Source organism: Sebastes umbrosus, chromosome 14 (assembly GCF_015220745.1).
Source record: "Sebastes umbrosus isolate fSebUmb1 chromosome 14, fSebUmb1.pri, whole genome shotgun sequence".
In the NCBI taxonomy this organism is placed as follows: domain Eukaryota; kingdom Metazoa; phylum Chordata; class Actinopteri; order Perciformes; family Sebastidae; genus Sebastes; species Sebastes umbrosus.
In genome coordinates this window covers 25395901-25409675 of record NC_051282.1, presented here as the reverse complement: position 1 = coordinate 25409675, position 13775 = coordinate 25395901, and the positions used below count along the sequence as shown (strand labels likewise).

Below are 13775 nucleotides of genomic sequence, written 5' to 3'. Positions count from 1 at the left end.
GTGCATCCTGGGAAGGAAGAGAGGGAGGAGTAGAGAGGTGATGCTTCACTGACGGAGGATGAAAACTCAGTTTCAGTTGCTCATTTTATCTGATTTTTTTAATGTCTCAACTACTGCAAGCAACTAAAACCAGTTAAATTAATAATAATCTCTCTGTTGTGTTTTTATTGCAAATTAACTTCTAATAACTCCGTAGCTTTCTGAATTTAAATATACATATTCATCTGTGAATTAAAAAGAAATATGTCTGTTATCTTTGTGTCCTGGACTAACTGTAATTATCAGTGAGATGAACATCAGGAGAAGAATAAAATCTAGTGAAGTTAATGTAACATTATAAGTTATGTTTTCATGAGTACAAATAAATACAAACACTTTTTTGTTCACAGTTTTTTTTGTATTTTTATTGAATAATTCTTGAAAAAAGCATCATTTAGCAAAGCTGATACAACACCTCCACCTAACGGTCACAACATGTATTACAAGCATGCAGACACGTCTTTTCTACCATGTGAAGCTTATGATGAGCAAACAGCACAAACAGTAAAGAAGCAGATGTTAAATGGTCATTGTGCTCCTCTACTATTGTTCAGTGGGACAGTCTGACTTCTTGATGTTTTTCTCTGAAGTCTGGGAGCCCAAAGACACTTTACATGTGTAAACCTGATCCGTGTTCCAGTCTGACGTCTGGACGGCCAGATAGCTGCTGATTTGGAAAGTGTGGTCTGGTTGCTGAACAGCGGTGCTGGTAGAGATCCCACTGCTCACTGGACTCCCACCAGACAACCAGCTCACATCTGCAAAAGGCCCAGACTGACTGGACAGACAGACCAGAGAGGCTTTGTTGGACTGGAGCTCAGCACTGGATGGAGGGAAGACTGTCAGGACAGGAGGAGGGAAGCTGGAGCCTGAAAATACATGAAGCACTTTCATCAGATAACTAGGAATCACATCATTAATACAAAGCAGGACAGTAACACATTAGTTTATTAGTTGTGTTGACAATTTAACAAACACGCTGAAGAATTAAAGCATTTTAAATCAGCAGAAACATTTAGAAATCATCACCTAAATATGAGCAGTGTTCCTCTTTAAAACATCAACAATCTATCATCACTACCTTAGAAATATTTTGATTAATTCAGTAGAATATTTATGTTAGAAACTGTCATAAAGTCACTTTCTGTGTTATAAAATAGTGGTATTTAAACTCTTATATGATTATTTAAAGCATTGTGATGAATTAAAGTATATCTGTAGTAGTAGTTTAGTGGTGTCTATAACACAAAAAATCTAATTTCAAATAGCCACAATAATATTCAGGTAAAATCTGAATTATCCATAAACTTTAGAAGATTAGTAAACCAACATTACAAGTACAGTTTGGTATTGATATGACAGCGTAAAATACTCTTGATTATTTAACATGGAGTTTTAAGATGTTAAAATAAAAAATAAAAATCTTGTAAATGTTGTCCAACTCTTAAAATCCTCAGCCACTAAAAAACATTTGAGTATTTGTCAAAAATATTTAAAATATTGTGATCAGTAGTAGATCTTTCCTTTGTCTTCAAACACACAGCCTGGTATCAAAGCAGATATTAAAAAGTCAATCTATTATTCACCAAACAACATGTTGAATATTTTAAACAATTAGCAACAGATGCATTGATTATTTTCTCTTAATATGTATCAGAAACATAAAATCCATCCTGTTTTATGATCAGTTAAAAAGTACTTACTTGTCACAGTCAGCTTGGTGCCTGGTCCGAATACCACAGTGATTCAGTTTGTATACATGGCCGTACAAAAACCTCCTGACTCTCACTAATGAGGGGAGTGGAACTGAAACATCCTGTTGAGACCAACTTTCACTGTCAACGTCTCATTCACTTCATCAGTCTGCTTTCATTACAAAACACTGCTGGGCTTGTTTCAAACACTTTTGACTCTTTTGACTCTTTTGTTCAGTATCCGTCCTTGTTTTGATCAGATTTACTGATTTGATTCATTTTATTTTGCTCAAAATTCATAAAAGCTGCAGTGAGTTTCTCACTGAGGTTTTTGTCACAGTGTGAATCACTGTGATACAGCTGCATAGGGAGAGCTATCCCATGTCTGACAGTAATAGACAGCAGAGTCTCCTGCCTCTGTCTGCTTTATGATGAACTGATAATCTATGTTTGATGAGGATTTAGAGTTGAATCGGTCTGAAGAGAATCCTGATCCAAAGGTGGGTGAACTGTGACTATGGTAAAAATAGAGAACATACTGAGGAGCTTCACCAGGAACCTGTTTATACCAATTGACATGAGCATAATCTGTCTGAACGTTGCAGTTGAGAACAGCCTGTTGTCCTGTAGAAACTGTGTGGACAGCAGGCGTCTGAGTCACCACTTTCACTGCATCAACATCTGTCAACACACAGAGAAAAAGACGTGAATGAAAGGTTTCTGTGTGGAAATCTGGGCTGTTAAAGGAAAGAGAAGAAGATCTTACATGTTAGAGCAGTGATGAGAGTGCAGAGGATCCCCAGCATGTTGTCAGTGTGTGGTGTAAATGTCCCTCACTGTCCAGCTGAGAGGTGAGCAGGGTTGGAGTGAGAGGAGAAGAGAGACTGAAGCTTATAAAGACACTGAGGAGAGGAAACATGAAGGAGAGGAAACATGAAGGAGGAGGAGGAGGAGGAGGAGGAGGAGGAGGAAGAGGAGGAGGAGGAGGAGGAGTTCAACACTTGACTCAGTTTTCACTCATAATTCAACATCATGTATGTGGGTTTCAGATTAAATATTTCCTATTAATCAGCATATATTTGATCATTTTTATTCCTCATAAAAATGTATCTGAAAAATGTATTTGATTGCCGTTGATGATTTTTGGCCTGAGATGAATCTACAATTGTTATATCAGATTCAAATCTGGAATTAATTTCTATTTTTCCATATTATTATTAATCACATAAACCACAGGATTAACACATGGTCATTGTTTTATAAGTTTGTGTTATAAAGTTTTAACTAAGTTGTATATTTTATAGGTAAACAGAACTATAGAGTGTAAAAGTTTACTTCTCACCTCAGTGTTTTTATTCTTCTAAATATTCCTCATTAATCAAAATTGCTCTGACTAAAACTATTTAAAACTATTCAAAAATGTCTTTATCCCCCGCAGCAACCACCAGCTCTTTTTTAATGCTTGTTTCGGTGTCTGCATTATTATGATTTTATTGTTATTATTATTATTTTATATATATATATATATATATGTGTGTTTGTGTGTGTGTATATATATATTGATTTTTTTTATTATTATTATTTATTATTATTTTCTTTCATCTCTTTATTTGTTTTTCCTTCTTTATGATTAACGCAATTCTATGTTTAAATTGTCAAATCTTCCATGAGTACCACACTATCTCAATCACAAAGAGGAATGGGGGGTTAGGAAATATGGGTCTAGCATAACATTGTTGTAAAATGTGTACAATACCAGTCTCTTTATAGTTGTACTGTTGTACTATACCTTCTGTGCCAATATAAATTTGAACATAAAAACATCTTTATATACATGACCTTTAGGAGGGTTAATGTAGCATTTTATTATCTTGTGTTTTAGCTGCACATTAATGAGCTTTTTTACATCTAAATGCTTTTATTGGATTCTTACATACATTTTAGAGCTATATCTTAAATAGCACTTTGCAAACATGTTTAATTAATAGAAAATAAGTTTAAGCAAAGCACCAGTAAATATACTCAACAGTCATTCCTGATATCTGAGTATGATGTATAAAACAGACTTTAAATGCTGCTGTGTGTTGCCATTTAAGATGTTGTGGTCATAGAAAGTTTACAGAAGCTGTTCTGAATACCCCAAATGTGATAAATACTTTTGAGATACACAGATGAAGATGAAGTAAATCTGATAGTAATCTAAGTGCATTAATCATTTTTCATGAAGCAGACACAGAGTGTTGTTTGATGGCTCTATTATCAGATGTGTCAGAGTCTCAAAAAGCAGAAGTAATAGTGAGGAGGTTTTTGTCACAGTGTGAATCACTGTGATACGTACTCATTAACAGAGCTGTCCCATGTCTGACAGTAATAGACTGCTGAGTCTCCCTCCTCCACATTGTTGATGATCAAACGATAATCTGATGTTGACTGATGATTAGAAGTGAACTTTGGAGAGGTGAAACCAGAGCCATATGTTGGAGAGCTAAAAGAATGATAAAACAACAGTACAAACTGAGGAACTCCTCCAGGAGTCTGTTTATACCAGCGAGCCTCACTGTTAGTAACAGTCCCCAGGTTACAGTCCATAGTGGCTGTCTCTCCTTTCGTCACCGCCACAACAGGAGGCTTCTGTGTCACCACCGTCACACCACTCACACCTGGAAACAACAAGATGACACGGAGTCAAGAGAAACACACAGACTGATGAATCCAACATGACGTCAAAGCTGCAGTAAGTCAGCCTCCTTACATGTTAGAGCAGTGATGAGAGTGCAGAGGATCCCCAGCATGTTGTCAGTTTGTGCTGAGAACGTCCCTCACTGTCCAGCTGAGAGGTGAGCAGGGTTGGAGTGAGAGGAGAAGAGAGACTGAAGCTTATAAAGACACTGAGGAGAGGACACGTGGAGGAAGAGGAGGAGGAGGAGGAGGAGGAGGAAGAGGAGGAGAATGAGGATCAGGAGGAGGAGGAGGAGTGTCAACACTTGACTCTATTTTCACTCATAATTCAACATCATGCATGCAGTTTCACATTAAATAATTTCTTATTAATCAGCATATATTTGGTCATTTTTATTCTTCATGAAAATGTATCTGAAAAATGTATTTGATTGCCGTTGATGATTTTTGGCTGAGATTAATCTATAATTGTTATATCAGATTCAAATCTGGAATTAATTTCTATTTTTCCATATTATTATTAATCACATAAACCACAGGATTAACACCTGGTCGTTGTTTTATAAGTTTGTGTTATAAAGTTTTAATTAAGTTGTATATTTTATAGGTAAACAGAACTATAGAGTGTAAAAGTTTACTTCTCACCTCAGTGTTTTTATTCTTCTAAATATTCCTCATTAATCCAAATTGCTCTGACTAAAACTATTAAAAACTATTCAAAAATGTCTTTATCCCCCGCAGCAACCACTAGCTCTTTTTTAATGCTTGTTTCGGTGTCTGCATTATTATGATTTTATTGTTATTATTATTATTTTAAATATATATGTATGTGTGTGTGGGTGTGTATATATATATATATTGGGTTTTTTTATTATTATTTATTATTATTTTCTTTTCTCTATTCATTTGTTTTTCCTTCTTTGTGATTGCTTAATGTAATTCCATGTTTAAATTGTCAAATTTTCCATGTGTACCACACTATCTCAATCACAAAGAGGATTGGAGGGGTTAGGAAATATGGGTCTAGCATAACATTGTTGAACAATTTGTAAAATACTAGTCCCGTTATAGTTGTACTGTTGTACTATACCTTTTGTGCCAATATAAATTTGAACATAAAAATATCTTTATCTACATGACCTATATTTTTTCGTGTTTTAGCTGCACATTAATGAACTTTTTTGACATCTTAAATGCTTTTATTGCATTCCTACATACATTTTAAAGGTATATCTTAAATTGCGCTTTGCAAACATGTTTAATTATTGAAAAATAAATTTAAGCAAAGCACCAGTAAATGTACTCCACAGTCATTCCTGATATCTGAGTCTGACGTATAAAACAGACTTTAAATGCTGCTGTTTTTTGCAATTTAACATGTTGTAGTGATAGAACGTTTACAGAAGCTGTTCTGAATACCCCAAATGTGATGAATACTTTTGAGATACACAGATTAAGATGAAGTAAATCTGACAGTAATCTAAGTGCATTAATCATATTTCATGAAGCAGACAGAGAGTGTTGTTTGATGGCTCTATTATCAGATGTTTCAGAGTCTCAAAAAGCAGAAGTAATAGTGAGGAGGTTTTTGTCACAGTGTAAATCACTGTGATACGTTCTCATTAACAGAGCCGTCCCTTGTCTGACAGTAATAGACTGCTGAGTCTCCCTCCTCCACATTGTTGATGGTCAAACGATAATCTGATGTTGACTGATGATTAGAAGTGAATTTGGGAGAGGAGAAACCAGAGCCATATGTCACAGAGCTCCAACTGTGATAAAAGCTCAGCACAAACTGAGGAACTCCTCCAGGAGTCTGTTTATACCAGCGAGCAGCACTGCCAGTAACAGTCCCCAGTTTACAGTCCATGGTGGCTGTCTCTCCTTTCCTCACCGCCACAACTGGAGGCTTCTGTGTCAGCACCGTCACACCACTCACACCTGGAAACAACAAGATGACACGGAGTCAAGAGAAACACACAGACTGATGAATCCAACATGAGGTCAAAGCTGCAGTAAGTCAGCCTCCTTACATGTTAGAGCAGTGATGAGAGTGCAGAGGATCCCCAGCATGTTGTCAGTGTGTGATGAGAACGGCCTTGTAACCTGGAAAGTGAGCTCACTGCTGACAGATTAGAGGGTTTGGAGGATGAGGAGAGGAGGTGCTGGAGGAGCAATTTAATACAACACTGAAACTGAGGGGGACTGACAGGAGGAGGAGCTTTGCTTCAATCTGCATGGTTTCTCACATTTGTCTTATTTGTCATCATTATTATCAGTGTAGGTAATTTCCCCGACATCTCCCAAAAATGATGTCAGGATCTGAAAAGATTTTCTGCAGTTTTGTTGTAATATAATTGTGACTTTGTCCAGTTCCTAATGATTTGGATTCATGGCCTGCATCCAAGTTTGTATTTTTTTAATCTTTATATTTCCTTGCTTTAACAGGAGTTTACAAAAATCATCTTTATCTAAATCACAAGTTTTTCACAACATAAAAGGATAGTCCTATTGCAAGATTTAAACTTTGGCTCTTCACACACACACATGTAAAAATGATAATAATTTGCATCATTACTGTGTTTCCAGTCAAGGGCAGTTTTACAGAGAACTGACACTTAACCTAATAATTTACATGAAGCTAAATAAAGACAGGAAGCCTGCAGGTGCATCCTGCAGATGAGAGAGGAGTTGAAAATGAGCCCTGACTTGTGGTGAAATTTAGGGTTGCTTCTCTTTTTGAATGTGTGTTTGTGTGCACATATGTGTCTTTTTTTAATTGCTAATTTTTTAAACTATTCAAATCAGTAAGAGCGCCCTCTGTGTCTCTCTAATAGTAATCCAGTGCTGCCCTCTAGTGTGCATTCAACAGAATAACACCTTGTACTCTACATCTCCCCTATTTATTGTCATCAGGTTGTGCAGATCTATTGAAAGAAATGCATGCAAAGAACTTGGTAAATACTACTTGAGTAATTTTGTGCAATTACTTCTTCAATCAAAAATTTAGATACATAAATAAATAAATGCATTCCCTGAATTAATATCTAAATGTGAATGTGAAATGTGAATTTTTACTTTGATGCTTGAGAGATTGTGGTGGCACTTTGTCTGCTTTACTGCTAACAACCAGCAGAGGGCCAATAAGAGTGCGTGTGAGGGAGGGAATACATATTTATGTCTGAAGAATGCAGACATTAATCCAACATATGTGTGATCTGTGCATTTGGAATCAATAGTTTGCATAAATCTTCTGAACAGAAACCCCATCAGAATGTATAATCTTACTGAACCAACATGATTCAGAGGAATATCACATGTAAGTTGGGCCACAGCAAAAGCAACACTTGTTAGCACTCAAACATGCACATTTATGCACCTAACCTCTAGATATCTGAAAATGTGCACACCAAAACACTGACAATAACCTGATATTTTCAGGTGGAATTTCATTCATTCATTCATTCTCACTGTGCAATATCATTTTCCACTTGTGCAATTTTATTAACAGTCTGTTTATTGTCAATACTGTGTATACTGCTACTATTTTTAACCTTCCTTCTATTTAAATGGTTCATATTTTATTACACTTTGTTTAGCTATTTTTTTTTTTACTGTGTTAGCTGATGCATCTTGTTTTTTGCACTATCCCCTTTGCTGCTGTACACTGCAAATTTCCCCACTGCAGGACTAATAAAGGAATATCTGATCTTATCTTATCTTATCTTATCTTACAGTAAATATGTGGATTGCAAAATTATCCACACTGACTGCAGCGCTGAACCAATCACAGTGTTGGAATCGCTAAGTCCCGCCCCCTTGAATACAGACTGGCCAATCAGAGTGCAGCATCGGCCAGCTCCGACTATAGGGTGGGTTCCGACAAACTCCTGATTTTCTACATTTTCAGGCTGTTTTTTGGTGATTTCGAGTCACGGTTAAACTTTGTGCTTGGGGATGTGTGATAGTGATACTCGTTACCCGGAGAGGTTGAAAGGAGATAAATGTATGGATATATGTTTCTAAAACGGTACGTTTCTACGTAAAAACTTGTGGAGCTAACATTAGCATAGAACGTTAGCATAGAACGTTAGCAGAGAACGTTAGCAGAGAACGTTAGCAGAGAACGTTAGCATAGAACGTTAGCTTAGGTCGCAAAACATTTGATCATTGTGATGAAGGTAACACAGCTTATAGTCTAAGTATATAGTATATACGACTAATGCAGTGAGGGCAAATGTACTACGGAGTATTAGGGCCACATTGAGGGGAAAAAATCGGATATTTCCAGAATAAAGTTATAATATTACGAGAATAAAGTCATAACTTCACGAGAAAAAAGTGGTAATATTACGAGAAAAAAAGTCGTAATATTACAATAAAAAAGTCGTAATATTACGAGAAAAAAGTCATAACTTTACGAGAAAAAAAGTTGTAATATTACGAGAATAAAGTCATAACTTTACGAGAAAAAAAGTTGTAATATTACGAGAATAAAGTCATAACTTTACGTGAAAAAAGTGGTAATATTACTAGAAAAAAGTCGTAATATTACGAGAATAGTCATAACTTTACGAGAAAAAAAGTTGTAATATTACGAGAATAAAGTCATAACTTTACGTGAAAAAAATGGTAATATTACGAGAAAAAAGTCATAACTTTACGTGAAAAATGGTAATATTACGAGAAAAAAGTGGTAATATTACGAGAATAAAGTCATAACTTTACGGAAAAAAAAAGTGGTAATATTACGAGAATAAAGTCATAACTTTACGAGAAAAAAAGAAAATGACACGTAAAATTACTACTTTATAATATGACTTTATTATGACTTTTTTTCTCATAAATCTATAACTTTATTTTCATAATATTATGACTTTATTCTCGTAATATTACCACTTTTTTTCTCATAAATCTATGACTTTTTCTGGTAATATTATGACTTTATTCTCAAAATCTCTGATTTATTTTTTGTCTTCAGTGTGGCCCTAATATTCCGTCTCGTACTGTCGTACCATAGAGGTCAGTGGTATGATAAATAAAGATGAAAATGTAAACAAAAGCCACTGGAGAGGAGCTAAAGAGCCGCATGTGGCTTTGGAGCCGCAGGTTGCAGACCCCTGGTGTAGGACGTTAGCGCATCGTTAATTCCAGGGTTTGATGCTGCCTGCCTTTCCTGACCTGTCCACTAGTCGTCCAGTTCAGTCACCTGACTATTAGCTACTTTCCCAACTCGCTAGTGTCTTCTGGTGGCTGTTATTTAACAGTGACAGAAAAAAATGGCCACGATGGACTTTTTAAAAAAAAAAATGTATTAAAGATAATTCATTTACAAACATTAAGTCATTGTAATTTAAACTCAATACTTCTAACATACACGGAACAATTGGATAGGAAAGATAAAATAATATAATAACAAAAATAAAAGAGGGGGTAGAAAATAATTAAAGGAACAAAAAGAGAAATGCATAAATAAATAAATAAATAATAATAAGACTGCACTCTTCCATAGTAGCTCTATAGGGGTCATCATCATATATGTTCAGTTCTTCATAAGCTCTGAGGAGAGACTTTGCATGTTCATTAGTCTTAAAGCACTGAGATGATTGTCCACAAAGTCTCTTTTGAAAACAGAAAATAAATGGTTTCATTTTCCTCCATTTGGATGCATGGATGAAAACATTTGCCAGCAGTATCAGATTGTTCAATATCAAGTCACTCTTAGTGTCCTTCATGTTAATACCAAACACAATATTTTCTCTTGTGAGAGGAGCAAGTGGTTGGATTTTGGTTGACAGCCAGTTCCTGCAAAATCTTCCCAGAATGCCGCAGAATATATACAGTGGAAAAACAGATGATCAGTAGTTTCAATCTCAGTCTCACAGAAGTTGCAGTTATTGTGATCAACATTAAATCTCAGGCCGTGATGGACTCAGCAGACTCAGACTCTTTTTACTGGCCCAGTGCTCCAGAAGCAAACCATGCTGTCCTCCATACAACCAGCTGGTCATGGACTGGCCTGTCTCTGGAGCCTGCTGGTCCTCTTGTGTCCTTCCTCTCCTCCTCTTGGACAGACCTGGTGGTATATGACAGCATAGAAGGTATGGTGATGCCTGTGTGCTAGTGATGTGTCGGTCGCGAACGAGCCGGTTCATTGAGCCGGCTCTTTTAAGTGTACGATAAGAGCCTGCTCCCGTCAGAGAGCCATTATTTTTTCTTTCTTTTTTCTTTAATTAATTCAAGGCAGAATGATAGGACGATCTTCTCCGCGCCATGGGCACTCCATGCACTAACTGTGACTGAATGTTGTGTTAATGACGTCCGTGCGACCAATCAAGTTGATGACAGACAAGGATCATACCATCAAGCAGGGCGGGGCAGGGTGTGCAGGGCGCAGTGACGGTCTACAGGTACAGAGCAGGAGGGAGAGGAGGAGAGAAAGAGAGGAGGAGTGCGAATAGCAGACAAGACGAGTGACATTTGGAAACAAAGCAGCATATAAAATTATGGTATTCTGGAAATTTTAAGGTTTAGTATAATTATATTAAATAATTTAAGTGATATATGTGCACACATGCTAATCATAGGTCAAAACAGCGCTACATTTGGCTGAATTATAAAAGGCAGAAGTGGTAAAACAAAGAGCCGTTTGGGAGCCGAAAGAGCCGGCTCTTCTTGGTGAGCTGAGCCAAATGATCTGGATCACTAAAAAGAGCCGGAATTCCCATCACTACTGTGTGCCCCCCAACTCAAGATAAAACATGAGGAAATATTCCAGTAAAATGTTCAAAAATGACCCCCATACACACTTGCAGGATCCCTGTAGAAATGTCTGCGTCAAGTGTGACAGAGAAAGTCGTGATTTTGTCTTCAAAATAAAACGCACACCATTCTTGTGGTACGTAAATGTGCTTTTATTTTGAAGGCTGTAGACTGAAGTACTTGCCTACTGTGTGTGGCTTGACACTGGTGCAAGATGTCGCTCATTCTTTCTGGACCGAAGCTGAGACCCAAATGCGCATCGCTGACCGACGCATCTTCTTAAAAAAAAAAAAAAAAGAGCCAGCTGCTGCTCTCCCTGAAAACGGCATGTGACATGTAGCAAGGAGCAACCAAGGGGTTTTATTCTGAAAGGAACACACATGGGAGATGTGACCAAATGTTTGGAGGAGGCAGGATTTGACAGTGTATCAAAATTGGTGTGAAACCGAGTACCAAACCTATCCAGAATAGCAGTCAAATGCAAAGGGATTTTTGTTGTCAAGCAAGTAAACTAACAGATGTGGTAAAAATGGAAATGACTGTCAACATCTGTCTCCAAATCCTATCGAGCTGAAGGTGGAGCAGGATTTTCGGTGGGGCTCTCTGTGAGGTGTGATGGAATAAAATGCTGCGCATTACAGCTTCTACTACAGGTTAATCTAAAACGCACTTGGAATTTATTCTTGACCTTTTTTTTTTATGTTTTTAGGCTTTTGCTGTGTTCTGCAACCGCATCGAGGAGGATGGTCTTTGCCCTACATGTGATTGTCATGTCTTCGGCGTTTTTCAATCCCAGCTTTGCCTTCAGCTCCCACTTTGATACAGGTAAGGGTCAAACTGATGAATAACTTGAATGTATCCATTTGCTGCAGACCTGCTTGTGATGTATGTATGTTTCTTCGTGATCAAGCTGAGTGTTTGATTCAAGGCCACTGTGTCTTGGTGCTATATCAGGCTATTTCTTAGTCACCAGCAGCAGCATCAATGCCATAACATCATCATCATCATGACAGTGAGCCTAAACATCAAAAGATTAGCTCGGGTGTGGGTGTTTTACATCCAATCTGTCCCTTACAGCTCGGTAACAAGGGGGTTAAAAGTTGTGCCTGCACAGATTCTGCATAGTCCTACACATACGTCCCTGCAGCTGAGTGTGCATGTGTGTACTGTGTGCCATGATCATGGTGTGTGCTTGCTAAATGACTACAACATTACAGAGGTGACCTGCTGACAGAGGAGCATGGCTGTACTGCTTGAGGTTGCTTGTTCTTGGTGTCTGTTTGGATGCAGCGTTTAATCATCCCTCGGGTGTCTGGGTGATGGTGAAGGAGAACCCAGGTGCTGCTGCTGCTGCAGTGCTGTGGGACCACCGAGCAGGAAGTCCTGGCCGTCCTGTGTGAGGGCTTGAATTGGAGCAGAATAAATAACCGTGTGCAAGTGTAAACAGGACTGAGAGAGAGTCCCTGCACTGAGCACAGTGTGCTGAGCATACAAATGACGGTGAGTCCAGTGGCTCTCAAGTTTCAGGGCTTTCTATCTGTCCTCTCCAAACCAGCACACTCTCACTCAGTGATCCCTCTTTGTCCTATTATTCCACCCCTCCTCTACCTTCCTGTGACTCCTCCAGCTCTCAGTCTTTGCATCTCTTCTCTGTTGTCCCTCAGAATGCGACACTAAAAGAGGCTTCCATTTAAAGTCAAATGGGTTATTTATAGGAGGTATGCTGTCCTTGTGCATTTGGGAAGTGTCTGTGCTTACAATAACATTGTAAGACATTATAGCAAGACATAAGAGACCATTTTAACTGTTAACAAACACAGTTTTATTATGTGAAGCACCACAGCAAGACAACTGATAAGGGGACATGGAAAGGATGCTTTTACCATCCCAGAGCATTTTTGGATGCAAAACAACAAGAGACGAGTTAAATCTCTAGACTGAAATAGGAATGTAGTACATTGACACGCATTCACAGCTTTGAAGGATTCCTTCATAAATAATGACTGACCTGGTTCTGCTCTGCTTTAAAACACACTGCACAGAGAAACACAGACTGGTTTAGTGTTTTAGGTATTTGGGAAAAACCATGACAAAAGCACTTCTCGGTGTGGAATGTGTAGTGGGTGCTGAGCCGGCTATCCCTTGTTCTGTGCAGTGAAATATGATACGAACCTACCGGAGGAGTGCAATCATTTAATTTTGAGGCAGGATACATGGTTCCCAGCTGAATTATGGGTAAAATGTCTGCTAACTGTGGCTCTTCTGGGGCATCTTATAATTTAATTGTCTTGGTATTTTCTTTTCCTGGAAGAGATCTCAGGTTTTTGAGAATTTCCCCCCAGGAATGTGCAGGGACACATTTTCTTTCATCAGATGACAGTAGCTGAATGAGTAGCCTCAGTGACAGGTGACAGGTCAGGGTGGAATCACCACACGCACTGGGATTGGTTAGCTTTAGGAGTGGGCATGTACATGTAGCTGGAGTGGAGGATAGGCGTCTGGATCGTCACTCTCCTGTCATAATGATCTACATTTCTCATTAGAGCGCCACCTCACTCGCGGTCCTGTTCCTTCCTAGTAATTGCGCTGAGAATCAATGTT

General features: G+C 38.0%; 2 protein-coding genes across 6 annotated transcripts in view; one reads left to right on the top strand and one right to left on the bottom strand.

The window, feature by feature from the left end:
• Window positions 1-376: 376 nt before the first annotated feature.
• LOC119502399 (immunoglobulin lambda-1 light chain-like) lies at window positions 377-6500 on the bottom strand. Of its 3 annotated transcripts, none has more exons than XM_037793364.1 (4): window positions 6446-6500; window positions 6028-6353; window positions 1743-1776; window positions 377-908 (listed from the first exon to the last, which is right to left on the bottom strand). In XM_037793364.1, exons 1-4 carry the CDS (start codon window positions 6483-6485, stop codon window positions 583-585), a joined length of 726 nt encoding a protein of 241 aa, XP_037649292.1. In that variant the 5' UTR covers window positions 6486-6500; the 3' UTR covers window positions 377-582. The 3 variants fall into 3 exon arrangements, with proteins under 3 accessions (XP_037649292.1, XP_037649290.1, XP_037649291.1); XM_037793362.1 differs by lacking the exons at window positions 6028-6353; window positions 6446-6500 and adding exons at window positions 4068-4393; window positions 4486-4565; XM_037793363.1 differs by lacking the exons at window positions 6028-6353; window positions 6446-6500 and adding exons at window positions 2092-2414; window positions 2500-2637.
• A 1801-nt stretch (window positions 6501-8301) lies between these two features.
• Window positions 8302-13775, top strand: part of aatka (apoptosis-associated tyrosine kinase a) — a 39626-nt gene continuing 34152 nt past the window's right edge. The window contains exons 1-2 of one of the 3 annotated variants that reach the window (XM_037793392.1): window positions 8302-8442; window positions 11884-11999. In XM_037793392.1, coding sequence (XP_037649320.1) covers window positions 8417-8442; window positions 11884-11999 — 142 coding nt within the window. In that variant the 5' untranslated portion in view covers window positions 8302-8416. Of the gene's footprint in view, window positions 8443-11244; window positions 11785-11883; window positions 12000-13775 lie in introns of those variants that run through there. The other 2 variants (XM_037793394.1, XM_037793393.1) reach the window with 2 other exon arrangements.